Source organism: Delphinapterus leucas, chromosome 4 (genome assembly GCF_059928025.1).
Source record: "Delphinapterus leucas isolate spDelLeu-1000000601 "Yukka" chromosome 4, BTC_Dleu_Yukka2, whole genome shotgun sequence".
Lineage (NCBI taxonomy): Eukaryota > Metazoa > Chordata > Mammalia > Artiodactyla > Monodontidae > Delphinapterus > Delphinapterus leucas.
The window spans coordinates 41,046,199-41,067,799 of NC_143132.1; the positions used below are offsets into that span (position 1 = coordinate 41,046,199).

Sequence of the window (21,601 nt, forward strand, 5' to 3'; positions counted from 1 at the left end):
CTAGGTAAGGATTATAGAATGAAAAGAGAAGAGGTCCACGTTCAATTTCTGTTCTCCCTCTCTCTAATTCAAATACATTTTAGCTATGTGTGTCAAGATTATCCTATTATCTTGTTCTTTTTTCCCTTGAAATTTCCAAGTTGTCAGTTTTTCTCCTTTGATTTCTTATCTTTTGTCTTATATTTGTGATGGTTTACTTATGATGTTACACTTGTACTGTTATTAATCTTTTGTTAGTTTTATCAAATTCTATAGAATAATAAGACAAATGACAAAGGATAACTTGTCAAAACATAAATTCCTCATGTGACCCTACAAAACTGACAAATAATGAGGGTTTGCTGAGCAAACCTTTGGGTGGGCATATTTACTTTGTAGGTGATCACTAGAAAGATAAAACGTGAATAGGCTGAGGAAGAAAAATTGAGAATGAAGTAGAAGAGATGTGTTATAGTATCTATATTCATAAAATATTAAAATTATCAGTGAATGTGAGTATTGTGGAAAATCTGCTTTACTATTATTATTATTGTTGGAATATCTAGTTATTTTTTTTGCCTATTTCTTTCTTGCAAAATACCAGCATAATACGAGGCATCTCAATTCCAAATAGTAACTATTTTACTACTAAATGTGAAATGTAAAAAGTAGACTGAAAATATATAAATTGTCCATTCCCCTTTTAGATACCATCTATTATTTTACTTATTCATAAAGCAATTCTTAATCTGGGAACTAAGCCAGTAAATTGATTTCATTTTCATGACTTATAACAGCTTTTGGATAAGAACCATTGTTATAATTTAGTAAAATTGGGTAACTGTTTCCTGATAACCTATAGAAAAAAATATGATTTCCTATAATAAAACACTGAACTACATCCAGTTCAGAGAAATATACTGAATTCATAAACAGAAAAATAAATCCTCTAATGTAAAATGAATATAGATATTATAGCCACTGGAATTGTTCTTAGATGTGAGCAGCTATTACTTATGCAAAGTGTCCAAGGAAGATGAATAGCCCATTGTTGAAGCCATTGAACAAAAAGCTTTGATTTCCAACAGTGATTTTAATCAGGACTCATTATATGACTTAGAATAAGATACTTAAAAATGTTATGCTCCTATTTCATCATCAGTGAACTAGGAAGAAAAATATACTTTCTCTGTCCTTGAACTCTTAAAGTTGTAAAATGTATAATGCTAGAGTATCCTACTAATATAAATGCAAAAACTTCATTACTTAAACATTATTTAAATCCACGCACCACTTAGATAACTTAATCCTAAAATAAATTAGGATTATATAGGACTTAAATATTTTAAAATGCTGTATATATACCAAAATATATGTTCCATCTTTCCCAATGCAACATTTTCCACCCAGGTTGTCTTTTAGAGGAGAACAGCATTTTGAATGTGAAGAGAAATCATAGACATCAGATCCAGACACCAGGAGGCTTTATTTAACGATTACGAGTTGAAAGCTAATCTAGCCATGAAGTCTTGAGATACTAGAGAGGACATCTTGATTTATCTATAACTGGGAGCCTTGTATATGGAGACAGAAAATTTCTTTATTTGGAATAGTTTTTCATTCTTATTCCATGATGGCAGGTTATGTGTACGGCTCTCACAGTCCCTTGTACATGTTAATGCTCAATAAATATCTGAGGAAGGCATGATACCAAGTGAAATATGCATTTATTCATTTAATTAATATTTTTAAAAAGAAATAGAAACTGTCCTAGGTTCTAAGGATACAAATACACACCAAGGAGTTTAGGATCTGTCAAAGAAGGATGTACAAAAAAGTATAATAAAATACTAACTTGATAGGACATTAATGTTGACATATGTAGTATTTTTGAATAAAGTCATTTTAGGATGCTGCATAAGAGGGATCCAAAAATAGTGTAAGACTGAAAATATTTTGAAATACTTTTAGAATAATTTTGTTACTATGAATTCTATTACAGAAGATTTTGCTTCACTCTTGGGTCAAAATAGCTGTCTTGGGCTTTTTCATTAATGTTTTTAGAAGACAATTTATTGACTTTCAGCACTTGAAAACAATCACATTTACATCCAAAAAAATATATTATCATGAATGCAAGGGACTTTCAGGAATGAGTATCCAGGGTGGGTTGAGAAAAGTAAAGTAGACCTACCCACTCTGCTCCTGCATCCAAAACTTGGACACAATAACATGGACCAATAAGAGTCTAATTTTTATGTCAATATTTCATTTATCCTTTCATTCATTCATTTGACAAATGTTTATTTAAAGTGCCTACTATGTGCAGGCAATGCACTGAACATTGAGCTTGGCTGTGATTTAAAAAAACTGATTCTTCCTGGTAGAGAGAATAATATGACAGGACCATAGGCCTGAGACTGAAGTGGGACTTTCTACTTCCTAAATTAAAGACAGCTGGGCCCAGGGTGCTGATTCAACCTGCGTTGCCACCCTAATTGCAGTCAGAAATGCTGGAAAAGAAGACAGAATGGAAAAATCTGCTCTGTGCAAGGTCTCCTGCTCCAATGTGCTTTCTGGTGAGGGGAATTTACAAAGGTGAGCTCAGAAAGAAAAATGAACTGGGAGAGCAGGTCTTGCCTTTAGGCTTAGAACCAACCCAGACTAATAAAATATAACAGGGGTCCCCTTCTCCCGGGCCATGGACCGCTACCCGCCTGTTAGGAAGCGGGCCGCACAGCAGGAGGTGAGTGGCAGGTAAGCGAGTGAAGCTTCATCTGCCACTCCCCTTCTCTCCCCATCGCTTGCATTACCTCCTGAAACATCCCCCCCCTCAACCACCTGTCCGTGGAAAAATTGTCTTCCATGAAACTGGTCCCTGGTGCCAAAAAGTTGGGGACCGCTGTAATATAGCACATAAAATATGGAGAATGTACAATGAAATGAATGATTGAAAAGTGAGATAAAGGAAAAAGTATAAACTATTATGCACTAGACACATCATAAAATGAAACATGTAATAAATATAATATCCGAGAGTAGAAAAGTAATATTTGTCCTCATATAAAATAAGTGATAGATTATAATTTAGTGGTCAGATGATAAACGTTAGAGAAATTTTGGGTGAGAAATCTACTTAAACTAGAATAATTGAGGCCTCAAAGAAATGTTATTATCTGAGCTGGGCCTAGAAAAACAAGTTATTTCATTCAGAATTTAACAAATATTTACTAAAAATCTACTATCTGGCAGCAATGAGACTCTTGGACCCACTTGTAGATGGGAGGTTGAATTGAATAACATTTGTGCATCTGAACCACTCACTACATGCTCCAATTCTATGAGTAAAGAGGTAAACTTTGTTAGGTGGCAGGAATAGAAGAAAGCTGTGGTGGGCAGAATAATGTGTCCCCCAGGAGGTCCACGTGCTAATCTCTGGAACCTGAGAATATATTATCATACGTGGCAAAATGGATTTTGCAGATGTGTTTAAGTTAAGGACTTTGTCATGAGGAGATGAGCTGGATTATTCAGGTGAACGCAATCTGATTACACGGTCCTTAAAATTGAAGAAGCTACCTTAATGTTGTAAGAGAGAGAGAGCTATGACTATAGAAGAATAATTAGAAAATTGTAACATTGTTGGCTTTGGAGATGGTAGAAGGCCACAAACCAAGGAATATGGGGACCTCTAGAAGCGGCAAGAGGAACGCAGCCCTGATGACACCTTGATTTTAGCCCAGTGAGACTACAGAACTGTAAGCTGAGAGATTTGTGTTTTCTAAGCCACTACATTTGTGATAATTTGTTGTATCAGAAATAGGAAACTAATGTAAAAGTGTTCATGTAAAGGTTACAGTAGGTCCGTGTTGCAGACGGAGAAAAATATGAAGTGTTGTTAATGAACAGAGGTAAGAAATTGGTAAGAAATTTGGCTGAAGTGTAGAGTACGTGTAGAGACATAATAGATGATTCAGTACACATGGCTCGGTTTAGGTTACTGAGGGCCTTGAAATTTAGGCAAAAAAGTTTTACTTATTTTATTATTTTTTATATGATTAAAAATAATGTTATCAAAAGTTGTTGAGCAGTATATGAGTTGATTCAGGAGAAAAAAGCCAAAGTAGTTAATACTATTGCTCTTTACTTTTCAAGAAATCAATAAAACATAAATCATAAGAGTCAAATATAAAGTCATAAAACTAATAATATAGTATGCATATTTAAAGAACTATATTCTGATTGTTTCACAAGAGCTTAAATCCTCTTTATAGTTTTTAAAATATGATTGACACTAGCAAACTGTCATTATTTTTTTATTTTTTATTTTTTTTGCGGTACGCAGGCCTCTCACTGCTGTGGCCTCTCCTGTTGTGGAGCACAGGCTCCAGACGCGCAGGCTCAGCGGCCATGGCTCACGGGCCCAGCCGCTCCGCGGCATGTGGGATCTTCCCGGACCGGGGCACGAACCCGTGTCCCCTGCATCAGCAGGCAGACTCTCAACCACTCTGCCACCAGGGAAGCCCTCCAATTGTAGTTATTTAAATAAATATGACTGTATGCATACATAACCTACATGATACTTTGAATTTCAACAATACAATGAAACAGAAACCCATTAGTTAATAATCCTTAGTTTATAGGACTTAGTTTCTAAGTATGGCAACTTATAGATGTTTTCATTTAATTAAAAAAATATCTTTTAGGGACTAACTTGAGAAACAACGATACTTTTTGCAGAACATTTTATTCAGAACAGGTTTTGACATTGCTATAATGGAAATATAAATGACTGGATAAAGTCAGCCTTTTAGGAGAAAGATGGGTTTATTAGGATTGTCAAACTCTGAATGAAGAGTTAATGAAATGCTTAAATCCTGCTGCTGTATTAGTGAAAAGACTCAAATGCAAAGTCTCTGTGGAAAGTTGTAGTCTCTGTCACTTTCAAGAAGGGGCTAACCAGTCCAACTTCACAACTGAGTAGTATATTTAAATGGGTTTTATTATGAAAAAAAAATAAGTCAAAGGGAATAAAAAATAAAAAAAATAAAAAAAGGAAAAGGAGGCGCTGGGGGACAGGGAAGAGAGGAATGGGAAGAAAACAGAGGGTTTCTAAGGATGCTACTATTTACAAAAGTATAAACTAGCTAAAAAAGTTCTGATTCATAGGTAAGTGATCTCTTGCTGAGGATCAAGCTAATTTTGGGCTTGAGAAAAATGGTTGAGAGCAGCTGTCTTCCTCTGTTTTGGAAAGAAAGGGAATCTGCTATGTTTCACTCATCATTCTTTGGACAACTCACTGTAATATCACACACAGTAACATTACAAATTGGTACAAAATGGGTTAAATGGAAATTTAGTAAACTGCTTCAAGTCCAAATCCAGTAATTTACTGCTTAAAAGACATGCATTTGAAAATTTGTTTTAATTTCACTTAAAAAAAATCTAAACAATGTTATTCAATCTCATATTCACCAGAAAAATAAACATTAAAAATATTCTGATACTATCATGTGCAGGTTAGGATATGGAATAAAGGGAACTCTTATATGTTGGTAGTGGTTGCATAAATTAATGCAGCAAGTTTTGAGAACAATTTGGCAATATCGTTAGGTTGATCAGATTCCAACATTCCACTCCTAAGTGCTGTATTTACTTCAGAAAAACTCTTGCATATGTGCACAAGAAAATATGCACAAGGGTATTCAATGTGACATTGCTGTTTATAGAAAATAAACACTAAAAACAACCTAAATATCCATTATTATAAAGGAATAAAATTATATACAGCAGGCACAATGAATAATAAAAATAATAGAAAAATGTTGAAAGAAAAAGCAAACTCTTGGGCTTCCCTGGTGGTGCAGTGGTTGAGAGTCTGCCTGCCGATGCAGGGGACACGGGTTTGTGCCCCGGCCCGGGAAGATCCCACATGCTGCGGAGCGGCTAGGCCCGTGAGCCATGGCCGCTGAGCCTGCATGTCCGGAGCCTGTGCTCCACAATGGGAGAGGCCACAGCAGTGAGAGGCCCACGTACCGCAAAAAAAAAAGCAGCAAGCACTTAAGAATTCCTACAACATTATATGTGTTATTTAAAAATTTGAAACTTAAAAATAATATATGTTATATGTAGACATACACGTATATATTATATATTTGTATGTAAAAATATGAAAACATGGATGGAAAGGATACATTTCAATTTCAGAATGGTGATTATTTCCAGGATGCAAGGGGGATGGATGGCATGGAAGAGAATAAATTAGGCTGCACAAAAAGAACTTTGATCAAAATTTTACTATTTTATGTCTTTTCACAAGTATCCAAAGAAAATGTGATAATATGTTTTATTAAGTCTGAGAGGTGGGTACCATGTGTTTGCTAGATTACTGTTTTGTACTTTTCTGTATTTTCAAATATAACCCAATTAAAAAAAGACCACATTTAATTATTTTATCATATGTACTAATTATCTCATACATAATCTGGTATGGTTTTAATTTGGGTTGTTTTGTGTGGTTCTGTTAATCCTGTTGCAGCCTCACACCATAGTTTTCACTTCAGTTAGCTGGCCTATATTCCTCCCAAGATTATGTGTTTATAGCACAGAGGTTTCTTCCAATACTATCGTGCATTTGATGATCCATTTGCAAAGTTATTTGATGATCCATTTGCAAAGTTATTTCTTGAAGATATTCAGAATATCTATGGAGCTGTACTCTGCAATATTTCTATTAGTTTTTTTTTCTTTTTAAGATTCAGTTGAATGCCCCAAATATGTTTTATTAAGCACAACCTCTGGAAAGATAAAGTCACCATTAAAAAAGGTAACTTTACTCTGCACTGGCTAATCTGATTGATGGAGATAAATATGTGTTATTTCTGAGAAAAAGACTAGCTTGTCATTAGCAATATCTTGCTCATTGATACCAAGGGATAATAATGGAGGTGTCATTGTTCTTTCATCTTCATCCCTTGGAGAACAGCCTTGACCCTTAGTTGCTTCGTTACCGTCTTTCGCAGTAAATCATCAGCCCATCCTGGACAGCCATTTAGAGAGCAATAATGATAGTAGTTAACATTTAAAAAGCTTTTATTATTTGCAGCGCTGTGATCAGCACTTTACATGGATTATCTCACATCATTTTAACAACCTGTGAGGAAGAAGCTATTATTATTTACCTTTTATAGATGCAGGAACTGAGGCTTAGAGGGGCCAATGAAATCTGAAAGAAAACAAAAACTCTAGGCAAATGACAGCACAGTCCTAAATTAAATTGTAAACAAAAATATTTCATTCTGAGTTTGGTAAATGTCTTAGCAAAGGAAGTCTATATTTTGATTGGCCAAAAAATAATAATAAATCTGAAAAGAAGTTGGAAATGCTTTGCTGGTAGCAGAAAAAGGATATGTGGGAGAGGCAGAGAAACACATGGAGAGTTCCAGCAAAAAGAAGCAGGTTCTATTTCTTTCCTGATAATATTGGGAGAGAAGCCCCACAAATATGATTTATTTCTCTTCTTTGTTTTCTATGTAGCTTGAGGGTTCCTGTGGAAGAAACCAAATTCTAAATAACCAGAAGCAAGACCGAGCAATAACAATGGTGAACCAGGGAGAGGTTTAGGAAGTGAATGACCTCCGTAAGGGGTAGTCTTGAGGAAGATGCACTTAGATGGTTGTTCAGGAAGCAGGTGGGGTTGGTAGTAGATGTAAGCAGCACAGGCGTACAGCGGAATCCTAGGAAAGTTAGGTAACTGACTTAAACAATATGCATCGTTTAATGTTGCAGAGGTATTAGAGCAGTGTGGCCCAGTAGAATTTTATCTCTACACAGGCCCAGTTGGAACAGGTTTACATGAAAAAGGGATTTTTTTTTTCCTGTAAACTTTGATCTGTTTATACCCATTGCACTCTCAACTTTCTCTTTCTTTGTTGCAACTTTCCCTCCTTTCCATTTCTTCTTCTTTTTCTCTCTTTCCAGAAATTTGACTTTGCAATCTATAATCCAACACAATTTCCTCATTCTACCTGGTCTGCCCCTTGTACTGAGTTAGTACTTTTTATGTTTCTAATTTTAAAATTGATGTCTTTTCCTCGTTTAGCTCTTTCCCTGTTTTTCCTTTGTTCACACTTCACCTGCATGCTTTCATCTACTCTTTTCCATCTGCACTTTGCCCTTCCCACTCTGCTCCCTGTCTTGTGAGACTGACCTATGTGGACAATATATCAAGAGGTTCCCTTTCCCTCTAGCGATCACCTCCTGTTGGCTCTGCCTCTTGACCACAGTTTAGAGCTCCTGTCGAAGTAGCTCTTCTTCCAGGATCCTCTCTTTTCTTCCAGGAGCCACATACTCTTTCTCAGGTTAGCCTTAGGAATATTAATAGCTCAAGCTTTTTCTAGCCTTGGACTCTGGTGATATCTCCTGTGATTTCTTTATTCTCTGCCCACACCTTGGTAAACGGTTCATTAATTAGACCCTCTTCCAATCATCTGAATTTGAGTGTGTCATCTGTTCCTTGTTGGGATTTTTCTTTATTTTACACTATCCTGATTTAGTTGATCCTAGGCACTCCTTTATCTATCTTGTATTTATTAACCCTGTTTTAATCTATATTTCATGTGATCATAAGCAGATCATTTATTTCCTGTGAACCTCAGTTTTTCTGTTTCATCTAGAAAATGAGGAGGGTTATATTAGATGATTTCTAAGATTATCTTCTGGCTTCAAGATTCTGCAATTTCATGAAATAAGCAATATATAATATTTATAAAGTATATAATATTTTAATCTCAGTGATTGCTCAGAATTAGTCTCTGCTTTATTCTGACTTTGTATGAGGACTATTTCTTTATGAAAAAATCAGTACCTTTTATATGTAAAAATTTTAAATATAAGAAAATAAACCTGAATGAGTTTAAGATACAAAAATGCTAATATACATATGAAAACACAAAATAAATGGCTATCATGATTAAGTAGCTTTGAATTTGAAAACTAAACAGTAAAATTCTATTCAAAACTAGAAGCAGAAGAAGAAAGTTAAGTGCAGGTAGTTATTTAATGCACATTGCTTGTATGTACTTTGAACATTTAGATTCAATGAATACAATTTACTTATATTTTTAGTCATGGGATATGGAAAGAGCAGTTGCTTTAAATGTTATCTATAAAAGGTTTAGCTGTCAGTTGAACTTTTCCATTTCATTTTCTTCTTATCACTTTAGAAGTGAAGAAGTAATTTTTTGAAATATATAATGTTCTAAATGGGGGGAAAGAGACACTCTACATTGAATGGTCAAATCTCAGGGAATATTCTGTCTATATTTTAGCTGAAGGATATAAGATTGAATAATTTTAAGATGGGCTTTTTTGGCCATTGTTTCATTGGACTTGATATTAAAATACCAAACCATAATGTGATGCTAATATTCCAAATAACATTGTGCATTTTTCTTTTGCTGGAAGGTGTTTTCTTTCAAAGAAGTCAAGCAGATACACCTGTGCTATTTATTTATTTTTGAGAGCCCCTGAAAAGAAAAAAATGTATGTAGCATTTAATATTTAAATTCTGTACTTGAGGCAGACCCATGCCGCCAGGCAACTGGCCACAGAATTCAGTTCTGTCATGGAATTCTCCCCGTGGAGATCACCAAGCAGCTCCACTCTCAAGTGGCTGACAGAGAGGCGAGGGAGAGTATTGCATTTGCTTTGCTTTGGCTCTGACTTAGGAAAATTGCTCAAGCAATTGCTCTTTGTAGCATGTAATGCTGTTAGCTCCTATCCCACTGCTAACAGCCTTCTACCTCCAAATAGACCACAGAGCTGATGGAAGGAAGAAAAACTACCACTTCTACTAACCCTATTGGGCCATGTATCAATAGAGAGCAGTAGCTTTCCAATCCTACTGCCTCAGACTCTGTATGGGATTGAGGACGCCAGCATGGAATCATTTACTCAATGTTGAGCCAGGTATTACCCAGCACTGTGCCAACATTCTTTTTCTAATTCAAATAGATTATATAAGTTTCAGAAAGAAAGTGAAAACGTCAGAAAAGGTAGAAAAAGAAGGGGAGATTCTGAATGCATATTTACACATTTCTTGTAACATTTATTATGCTAAATGTGTGAATACACACATTTTACATTTTTAAGGATTGATACCAAACAAGATTTTGCTTCTAGATTCAAGCCAGCAATACGAGGAGCTGATGTTGAAATCTGATCAGATGCTTGGTAGCATATATAGTGTTGACAATAATCTCTTTCTATTTTTGTTATCCTAGTCACTGCATCTGATAGAGGTCAATGTGTCACGTCCACCCATAGTGCAGGTGGTGACACAGGTGGCCATGCAGGCTGAGAACTTACACTTTAGGCTTAGGGCTACTTTCATAAGCAAAGCTTTATTTACTGTAAAGGTGATATCCTTTGGGAGAGATTCAGGGAAATACCATGGAATGGATTTATTTTTATATGTAATGGATTAACTTTCACATATACATTAAAGCAGTACATTCAGTAGAGCAGAAAGAGAAAGCACCTCATTCCCAGTACTAAATTCACTCCTCAATGGGCAAATCGCTAACAGATAAATAGAAAAAAGAAAGCGAACTCAGTCTTCAGATGTCATGCCTTCTTTTATAGTTTTCACATGGGCAATAGTATGAGAGAGAGACGAGTTTTTCCTTAAGGAAATGTAGACAATAAGTGGAGGTTTGCTTATTTCTATTGTTTACCACAAGTCTGACAACGTTCATTTAGCTTCTAATGGTTTGTTTTCTTGAACTCAATAATGAAGTTCAGTTTTCTTGTCTGTCAGACCAGACTTGACCTTATGGAAATACAAATCCCTCATGACTTTGTGAGGATGGAACAAAAAAGAAGAGTGAACACTTTCCCACTAAATTAGCTGAATAATCTTAGGTGAATAGTATAGCAAATAAAATTTAAATTTATCCTGATACTTTAGAACCAAGCCCTCAAAAGTGTTATTAACATCGAGAAAAGCACCCTGTTACTTTATTTTACATGAAATAAAGCATTCACAGGGGAGATCATTAAAATTCTCATCTTCCAAAATGTATATGTTCAAGGTTGGCCATTGTAAGAGGGGTTACTGTGAGCTGAGAGCTCTTCTCTCCTACACCAGATATCTGTATTCCATTTTGAAACTGTGCCAAACTATTTATCTCAAAGATCAGAGCACCTAACAAGTTAACTGGAGGGACTCCCTTTTGTTTTAATGTTTTGGTGGATTCATTATCAGAACCAGTTTTCTTAGCAAACATATAAATTTATCATAACTTCAGACCCCTGAAAGTGATGCAAAATCAATCAGCCATGACCATTACTGCCAACTGAGACCATTGGAAAGGGGCCCTGGAATAGTGTAATTAGTTGCCATTACATGGCTGCAAGCCTGCAATTTTCCTACTGACTCTGACCCACTGCCTTGCTTAAGTAAGTATTTGCACTCAAACTCATGATAATCGATCCCCTTCTGTGTCAAGTGTCTTCATAACTTTAAAAATTAAAGATGCAGAGTGTCTCAAGTGGTTTGGGTAGGCAATTTTATTCCAATTTTATTATCACAATGGGTCCATAATATGCATGGAGTGTCCTTTCTGATTAGCCATGCCTCAGCAGTCATCCACTCTATTTCCATATTTGCCTGTCTTTCCCTCCTCTGTTCCTCCTTTGCTTCCAGTCTAGGCTTCCCCTCATTTTCTGAGAAAATGGAAGAGGCTGCTTGCAGCAATTAACTAGCTATTCCAATTAGCTGTCCAGAATCAAGACTGGCTAAGGCAAGATGATGTTCCCTGGTAAACAGCTGCCTCTAATACACATGAAAATGATTTCTTTTTATCACTTCTGAGACTGAACAAGTGGGGCTAGGGGAGAAATGCCTCAGTGGCCAGGTACAAATGAAAATTTTGCTCTAATCATTGGAATGTATTTTAAAATTCTCTCAGTACCAAATTATGGAAAGCGAGTGTTTTATGTTCATCTAGCCTATCGATGGTGCTGCTATCAGCTAGGAATGCCTGGGGCGCTCACCAGGGCTTGCATTCTTTGTGGTGAGTTCCCCCGTAGACAGTTCTCTGTCCAAAGCCAGTGCTGTGGCTGGACTGGACCTTGTAATTCTTATTATGATTGTCAGACACGCCTCAGCAACAACCATCAAGGAACTTTGAAAAAACAAGCTTATTAATTCACACACGTGTCCTGGTGGGTACATGGCCACCCAGAGACAGAGCTTGCAGATCTGGGGCTCTGCCTTTATTGGAGCCAAGGGTAGGGTTCCTGAGATTTCTTCGGTTCACTCTTCTTTGATGAATTTAAAACAGAAGGAATTAAAGTGCTGGAAGAGAAAAGCAGGGTCCTCAAGTGGTCAGTTATCTGGGTCACCTGAGGTTTTGTAAAAGGGGAACTTCATGGGTGGGGCCGCCTGGCCCTTTATCTCCTTGCGTAGCTGGCAATATGTCTGAGGTGGAGTTCTTTGAGGTAGATGCATTGACAATCAAAAGCTTAATGTCAGGCACTTACATTACAATCAAAAAGGCTAATTGCCAGGCACTTACACTACAGTGAGGCAAAGAGAAAAAAAAATTAGCTTATTTAGCAGACTGTGAAGTGACAAAAATTATTTTAAAACAAATTGTAGCACGCATGAATAATATTATAAACAAGTTGAATGTAAGTAATTAGGGAGCAAGTTAGTTAATGACAAGATCAATTTGGTTTTTTTTCTTCAGATTCTTTTATCATATTTCTATTTTTGTTTCATTTCCTAGTAAAGTTGGCAATCGTGTCTAACTGTATATGAGGAAGTATATTATTCATTTTATTGGTCACTTATAAGATGAAACAATAAAAACTCAAATCATCCTTTACTACAGGAGCAGTTATAAAAGCAATGATAATATCCAACTTCCGTAACAAATACATCAGGGCAAAGTATTTTTAGCTGCCCTAGGGCCATTGTCTGAACCTGAATTAGGACACTTGTGTGTCACAAGAGACCTTTTATCCGACAGTAATTGAGAAATACTATCTGGGCTAAGTCAATAAATCAAACTCCAAAGTCTTCAATAGAAAGAATCCAAATTTTGTCACAAAATGACTAAAAACATTTGGGCATTCATTTTATTTCACAGGCAATGTGGTTCCCTGATATAAATAAAATCATGAAAACTGCACTGGGGCAGTAACTTTAATCAAATTCCAAAGTTTAGAATATCCTGAAGATGACCCACCCTACGTATTCCCAAAATTGAGAGGGTTTTCTTTTAAATAGAGATTTATTCGTATAACTATAAATGGAAAGGGTCTGTTCCTTTGTAGCACATGCAGAAATCAATGGAGGCAGGTGAAAATCAGACCCATACTTGAGATCATTTGGAGTCTGACATTTACAAAGATCTCTAGTTACAGAAGCTCATGCTTTCCTTGATTTGTTGCAGTGTGAACCACTGGTCCATTCTGGAAGCTCTCTTGCCACTAAAGTCCTTTACAGGGACTTCTCTTTTGTGACTATCTGATTGACAACTGTTCAATAAATTTTCAAAATGAGTTTTTCATGGGATTACAGACATTGGTTATTACCTCTAAAACTTAATTTTCAAGTCAAATATAAATTATTTCCAAGTTTAGTCATTATATTCTTATTTCTAGTTCCCCATACCCATTATTGTCAGATGTTAAATCTAAATATGAATTTAATTATTGTAAAATGCTGCCATTTGATCACTTCCTGGCTCTAAGGACAAGAAGTCAACTTCACAATGAGTTCTTAGCATAGTGGTGGCTTATTGTGTGAATTTTGGTGATAAATACTTGACTTCAGTGCCGACAATTACTCATCTATAAAATACTTTTGTTATGCTCACAGAGATGGAGCAAAACAAATAGAAATAGAATAAAATGCTCGTGTTGTCTTCAAAAATAAATCTATTTCCCATTTTAACTGGTGATTGGGCAAGATATATTTAATGTTTAAAATTGCAAATGTTTGTGGTATAGTATTGGAAAATAAGTTTTTATTATCTTAAATTATTTACTGTAAATTTGCTTACACAGACAATTGAATCTTATATTTATTACTCATTTTTAAATAAATGAGAAAGATAAATTTTTATTATAATTAAGATGAAAGTTTTCTCTTTACAAACACTAATGAGGAAAACATCAAAGGATGAGGTACGATTAAAAATGTGTTTTAGGGGCTTCCCTGGTGGCCCAGTGGCTAAAATTCTGTGCTCCCAATGCAGGGGGCCTGGGTTTGATCCCTGGTCAGGGAACTAGATCTCACATCCCGCAGCTAAGAATTCGCATGCTGCAACTAAAGATACCGCGTGCGGCAAATGAGACCCGGCACGGCCAAATAAATAAATTTTTAAAATGAGTTTTAAAGGTATAGATTTTTGTGGGGCTCAGACAAATCTCAATTTTCTCCTAGTTTGGAAGCAAACTTAAGCCATGTTGCTTTTTTTTTAATTTCAGATATTCTATAAGGTCTACAAGTGACATGAAATTTACCACACATTTTAGTCTCTATCTATCTATCTATCTATCTACCTATCATCTATCATCATCATTTCTGCCTTGTCTTCTGTAAATGATTAAGTTCTTAAAAAGACTGGACTACGAGTTTCATTAAGTATATACTAAAGTACTATATAATGAGTTTCCCTAAATTGAATCTCTGATTAGCCATTAAGCAGATATGGATTCTCTAGACTTCCCTGTCTGATATTGCAGCAACTAATCCTATGTAACGATTGAGAACTTGAAATGTGGCTTGTGTGACTGAAAAACTGAATTTTAAATTTTATTTAATTTTAATTAACTTAATTTTAAAATTGATACTTTATTGGAAACTTTTTAAGTTTGGAAAACTTGGGTATGTGAATGTATTTTTTCAATTATAGACTTATTAAATCTCAATACATACTAAGTATTGCTGATGAGTATTTAGTGTCTGAAATTAGATGTTTTGTAAATGTAACATACACTCCAGATTTCAAAGACTTAGAGCTGTTAAAAGAAAATTTCAGATCTAGTTGACTTTTATTCAGCAATTTATGAATCGGGAATCATCCCAGAGAGGAGCTTCAAAAAGTTGTACAAAGTGAGAGGGTTTTATAGACCAAGGTGAGGAGGAACCAGGAAGTTACAGGAATTTGCTGATTGGTTAAAGAAGGGTTTACTTTTCTTGTACGGAGCGAAAGGAAGACTTGGAGCTGGTGGTGTAACTTGTGCTGAGCAGACAAGTGCTGGTTGGTTGACCTAGACCTTCTTTTTCTGGGAGAGCTGAGCATAGAAACAGTTAAGTTCTGGTTTGCTGAGGTGAGGCTAAGCATGAGGGACTCCACGTTGATCCTAGTCTGGACACTTTAACAGTATGAAAAACAAATGGAAAATATTTCATTAATAATTTATCTAATATTGGGTAAATGTTGGAATGACAATATTTGGAAAGATTGCATTAAGTAAAATATATTATTAAAATCAGGGCTTCCCTGGTGGCGCAGTGGTTGAGAGTCAGCCTGCCGATGTAGGGGACACGGGTTCGTGCCCCAGTCTGGGAAGATCCCACATGCCGCGGAGCGGCTGGGCCCGTGAGCCATGGCCTCTGAGCCTGCGCGTCCGGAGCCTGTGCTCCGCAACGGGAGAGGCCACAACAGTGAGAGGCCCGCGTACCGCAAAAAAAAAAAAATCAGTTTCACGTGTTTTTCTTTAATTTATTTAATGTGGTGACTAAAAAATTTGAACTTACATACTTGGTTTGCATATACTTTTATCAGACAGCACTGCTAGAAGAATACCCTAAGAGAAAGGCTACTATTAAATGCTCTGTATATAAAAATAAATTTCAAATGAATTAAAGAGTGGTGTGGAAATAAGTCATAAACAACTGGATGATATTCTTTTTATTTTTGTCTGAGCAATGGTTTTATCAGAATAAAGAAAAAGGGGGCTTCCCCCGTGGCTCAGTGGTTAAGAATCCACCTGCCAATGCAGGGAATACGGGTTCGAGCCCTGGTCCGGGAAGATCCCACATGCCGCGGTGCAACTAGGCCCGTGTGCCACAACTACTGAGCCTGTGCTCTAGAGCCCGTGAGCCTCAATTACTGGGCCCGCATGCTGCAACTACTGAAGCCTGAGTGCCTAGAGCCCGTGCTCTGCAACAAGAGAAGCCATTGCAATGAGAAGCCCACGCACCACAAGGAAGACTAGCCCCTGCGGGCCACAACTAGAGAAAGCCCAGGGGCAGCAACAAAGACCCAGATAAAAATAAATAAATTAAATAAAAATTAAAAAAAAAAGAAAAAGGAAGAAATCATAAATAATATATTGATTGCTTTGACTACATAAAATTAATGACCTGTGTGTTACCGTGTGTGTGTATTTTAAGAATCCATCATGAAAAAAACTAAAAAGCAACAGTTTACTATCTTGTGGAGGCAGTTCTTCCTATCTTCTACAGTGGGGGAAGGTCTCCTGCTCATTCCCCAGAAGGATAGCACTGGATCATCCTTTTGGACCCTTCCTCTAGAGAAGGAGTGACTCACCTCATTCTTATAACTGTATTAAAGATCATTGTTCTTCTTATGAACTGGCCTTTTTCTTTCTTCAGAAGAACACATTGTCTTTCTTCATTTCTGTTTTGTGAAAAGTTTCAGTTCTTAGAAAATATTTAAGTATGCTTGGAACAACTTGTGCACACATATCTGCTCTTTCAACTGTAAATTTATGAAATTGTAAATTTCTATTGTAAATCTATATGGATGTGAGTGGGGATGGGGGTACATGGTTTGTCAATTTTTCAGCCACTGATGGCAGGATGGATTGATTAAATTGATACATTTCAATGGGTAGAAGTAGGTGTCCCTGTTTTGGCTTTTGGGCCAAGTTATATTCTTTTTTAAAAATTAACTAATTAAGGTATAATTAACACATAACATTGTATAAGTTTAAAGTATACAATATGTTGATTTGATGTATTTATATATTGCAGTATGATTATAATCATACTGTTAGATAATACCTCCATCACATCACATAATTATTGGTTCTTTTTTGTGATGAGAACATTGAAGATCTAATCTCTTAGCAACTTTCAAGTATATATTCTTTAATCTAGTATTCCTGGGGAATGTTTTGGTTAATGAAGTTGATAGTATTTTAACTCCAGTTTGCCTTGTGTGACTCTAATTTACTTTAATTTAACGAGCACTAACTCATGATGTAATGCATTGGGAAGTATGTCTAATATTCTATGTAGACTCTTGTCAGCTATGTTTGATGTAAATCTAATGATGAGAAAACAGATACATCTAGAAAGTGAGATGTTCTACTGGTTGATTGACCTGGATCCTTTGAGGAGTCAGTATCATGAATGACCAAGAAAGGGAGGTATAGCTTGTCTAGATTGAGAGAACTAAAGACATATAATATTCAAATGATATAAACCATGGATCCTAAAAAGATATTTTGAGGGTAATTGAGAAAATTTGTGTAAGGATGTTGGATAATACTGTTGTTGATTTTCTTAGGTGTGGTAATGATGTTGAGGTTTCATAGGAAATAATGTTCCACTTCTTGGGAGATGCAGGCTGAAGTATTTAGGGGTGAAATGTTATATCTGCAGCCTACTTTGGAAGGTGTGACAAAAGGCATGTGTGTGTGTGTGTGTGTGTGTGTATGTGTGTGTGTGTGTGTGTGTATGGATAGATAGCAGGTATGGATAGATAACAGGTGTGGAAGAATGTTAACAGTTGATGAATCATGATGGTTTCTCTGTGCTACTTCTTCAAACTTTCAGTGGATTTAACAATTTTCAAAATAAAGATGTGTACATAGGCATTTTTTTATATGTGGCATAGGGAATAAGAAATGTGATTAATTAATAATAATTAATAATTCCATAACCCCAACATAGAAGTGAGAAATATATGAGCATATATAACAAATGATTAATAAACCTAGTATGGAAGAAAATTTTAAGATCAATAAGAAAAAGAAAATTGGTCAAATAACATGAATAGGTTATCAACAGAGGAATAAAGACAAATGGCCAATAGACATACCAAAATGTTTATCATTGATAATCAAAGGCAGGAACTTAGATACAATACTGAGTTGTAAAAACTCAGTTTTCCACCTGTGTTTCTCTCTTATTCTCACACAGAACAGTTCACTTTTGTCACCAAATGTTGGAGACTTTCCCACACCAAGCAATTCTCTGTGACACGATCTGGATGTCCTACAATTTAACTCAATTCTAACAGTGAAGATAGTGTCAGATCCCACAGGCTAAGGGCTCTTTCCCACAAGACAGCTCTCACCTTATTTCACATGCCAATTGCAGGAAGTAGGTCCCCAGATTACCCACAACTTCTGTCTGATTTGGCTACAAATCAGAGGTTCCCATGAACCCCTCCTCATTTTCAACTAATTTGCTAGAGTGGCTCACAGAATTCAGGGAAACACTGACTAATGTTTGCCAGTTTATTAAAAGATATGATAAAGGATACAAACAAACATCCAGATGAAGAGATCCATAGTGCGAGAGTTGAGAGGATCCTGATTGCAGGAGCCTTCTGTCCCTGTGGAGTTGGAGTGCATCATCCTCTCAGCACATGGACGTGTTCCCAACCTGGAAGTTCTCTGAACCCTCTACTCTTGGGATTTTACTGAGGCTTCATCATGTAGGCATGACCAATTATTAACTCCATTTCCAATCCCTCTTCTCTGTCTGAAGAATGAGGGGTAGGGCTGAAAATTCCAAGCTTTTAATCATTGCTTGGTCTTTCTGGTGACCAGCCGCCATCCAGGAGCCATCCAGAAGGCCACTCAGAGTCACCTCAATAGAACAAAAGATCTAGCCCCAGGTGCGCTAGTGGCTAGGATTCCTGGTTTTCATCCAGGATACCCAGGTTCAACTCCTAGGCAGGGAACTAAGATCTCTGTTCAGGGCTGCTCATTGCTGTCTCTCCGAGATCAGTACCAACTGTCTTCATGTTGTTAACTCCACATCTTCTTCTCCAATAAAACTAGCCAGTCAGGCATGGTTATAAAAAAAAGAGAGAAAAGAAAAAAGAAACACCCCCAGTGATTCAGATATTGGAATCATCAGACACAGACTAAAAAATAACCATGCTGGGCTTCCCTGGTGGTGCAGTGGTTGAGAGTCTGCCTGCCGATGCAGGAGACGCGGGTTCGTTCCCCGGTCTGGGAAGATCCCACATGCCGTGGAGCGGCTGGGCCCGTGAGCCATGGCCTCTGAGCCTGCGCATCCGGAGCCTGTGCTCCGCAACGGGAGAGGCCACAACAGTGAGAGGCCCGTGTACCGCAAAAAAACCCCCAAAAACAAAAAACATGCTTACTATGTTCAAGGAGATAAAAGACTGAGAAAAATTAAAAAAAAAAAAAAAGAACAAAAGATGCTCCTAGTGTTTTGCTCATTTAGGCAATTACAAAGGCTTTAGGAACACTGTGCCAGGAACAAGGGACAGAGACCTGTACATGTATTTTCTATTATCTCACAAATACCAAGGTAGAAATTTTGCCTCTCATTTTGTGTGTGTGTGTGTGTGTGTGTGTGTGTGTGTGGTACGCGGGCCTCTCACTGTTGTGGCTTCTCCCGTTGCGGAGCACAGGCTCCGGACGCACAGGCTCAGAGGCCGTGGGCCCAGCCGGTCCACGGCATGTGGGATCTTCCCGGACCGGGGCACGAACCCGTGTCCCCTACATCGGCAGGCGGACTCTCAACCACTGCGCCACCAGGGAAGCCTTTGCCTCTCATTTAATAAAACATTTTAAAACTATAAACAATATGACAGTCCAAGGAAAAAGATCCTCTCAAACTGCTGGTAAAAGTATAATATCTTGAGAAAACTATTTGTAAATTTGTATTGCATAACATATCCTAAGAGAATCAGAAATATCAGCAAAAATGTACTTATGAAGATTTTTTTTTAAAGGAGATTTTTTTTAAAGGCAGAGTATTACGGATTCTGGCTTCTGTTTCCTCACATTCAGAATAGAAAACATTTAAAATGCCTGCCTCTTAGTGGAGTTGCAAAGTTCACCTGGCTTCAAGAGCCACATTAATGTCCAGAGCCTGCTTTACAAGTCCTAAAGGCCGACCCGGGAGGTATATTTCCTTTGTCCCTACAGCATGAAGTGAAGCGCCTCAGCAGGTGTGACAAGCTGAGGATGTAACATTTTCCCATTAGACTTTAAGTTCCATTGAGATGTTCTCCTATGAATCTATGCCAGAATTCAGAAACACAGAAGCCAAGGTTAGCCTCACCCTCTAGAAGGCTTAGATGAAATAGGGTGATAGAGGCTTCAGCCAGCCGCAGAGGAATGGAAATCAGAGGGATTCAAGAAAATGGCATTTGCATTTGCGCTGTGTTTATAGCTTCCACATCTTCCTGGTGAATCAAATTGCTCCCTAAAGATGCACAGGCCTGAGTGCAACACATAGCGGAGATAAGGAGACCCAGTAGCATTTTCAAACCTCGGATAAGCAGATCAAGATAGCATTAAAATTAAGAGACAGAGAGATCAGTAATACATTGTTATAGCTTTGGGATTGGGTGGAAATTATTATACTTCTACAGCGTCTTTGCTTCTGAGACACTTGCTATACCGTATCACTGAATCATAGACATCTGTCACCCTTAATACATTTACTCCTTGTCAGCAGCTCTGGGCATAGGGAAAACGGTGCTCAGTTTACGACAGCATAACTATAAATCCTAATCCATTAATTTACTTTTTCTCAAGATAAGTTCTTGCAATTCAAATTACATGATTAAAAAGCTGCTATTTTATCAGTCAAAATAAAAGCAGCTTTTCTTGTTTGCTTAATTTCCAAATTGTAGTATTTATCCTTTTTAATTGCCCATGCTAATAGATTTAAGTGTATGGGCACATATGCAATAGTACGGCATGAAAATAACTTAGATCACCATGAGTGTTGTTCTGAATTCTTCCCACTTTACTGCATTATTAAATATTACATAAATTATTCAATGTCCTTTATATCAAACATATATTTTTTCCTGCAAAAAGGATCAAAACTAAGTGGCATTACTTAGGATTACTAGACACAGATTATATAATATCTTTTCTTCTTTTCCAACTAAGAAAAAACCTGCCTTTAATTTATATATTTCACTGTTTGAAACACAGGGGAAATTGTAATGACAGAAAAATGGGGAGGCAATTTAGTCTATTTACACAATAAATAGCCACATTTGTTGGTGTTTAACGTTTGTTTTTTTAACTGCCTCTGTGCCCTGAGATAAAGATTTGAGCATGCACTTTCTTCTTGGTTATCTGGTCCCAACAGAATGTTGCCTGGGAGCTGGAAGGGTAGGCATTTAAAAACCCAAATATTTAATTATGTCTCCTGGCCTGGTTAAGAAGGCAGAGAATGTCCTTTAGAGAAACAAGAGTGCTTCTGCTTGGGCTGGTTCTTGGTTTTGTCTGAGAATGAATGTTTGGCACTCCTTCCATGGGATGGGGGTAGGCTGAGAGCGTATCAGCTTTATATTACTTCCTATTTGTAGCTCTAATATTTTCCAAGTTGGTGAATTCCCAAATT

At 36.8% G+C, this 21,601-nt stretch overlaps 1 protein-coding gene across 1 annotated transcript in view; it reads left to right on the forward strand.

Moving 5' to 3' along the window:
* Positions 1 to 2,680: 2,680 nt before the first annotated feature.
* CSNK2A2IP (casein kinase 2 subunit alpha' interacting protein) overlaps positions 2,681 to 21,601 on the forward strand; it is a 66,696-nt gene continuing 47,775 nt past the window's right edge. The window contains 1 exon segment of the mRNA XM_030760960.2: positions 2,681 to 2,725. Within this exon segment, the coding sequence (XP_030616820.2) occupies positions 2,681 to 2,725 (45 nt within the window).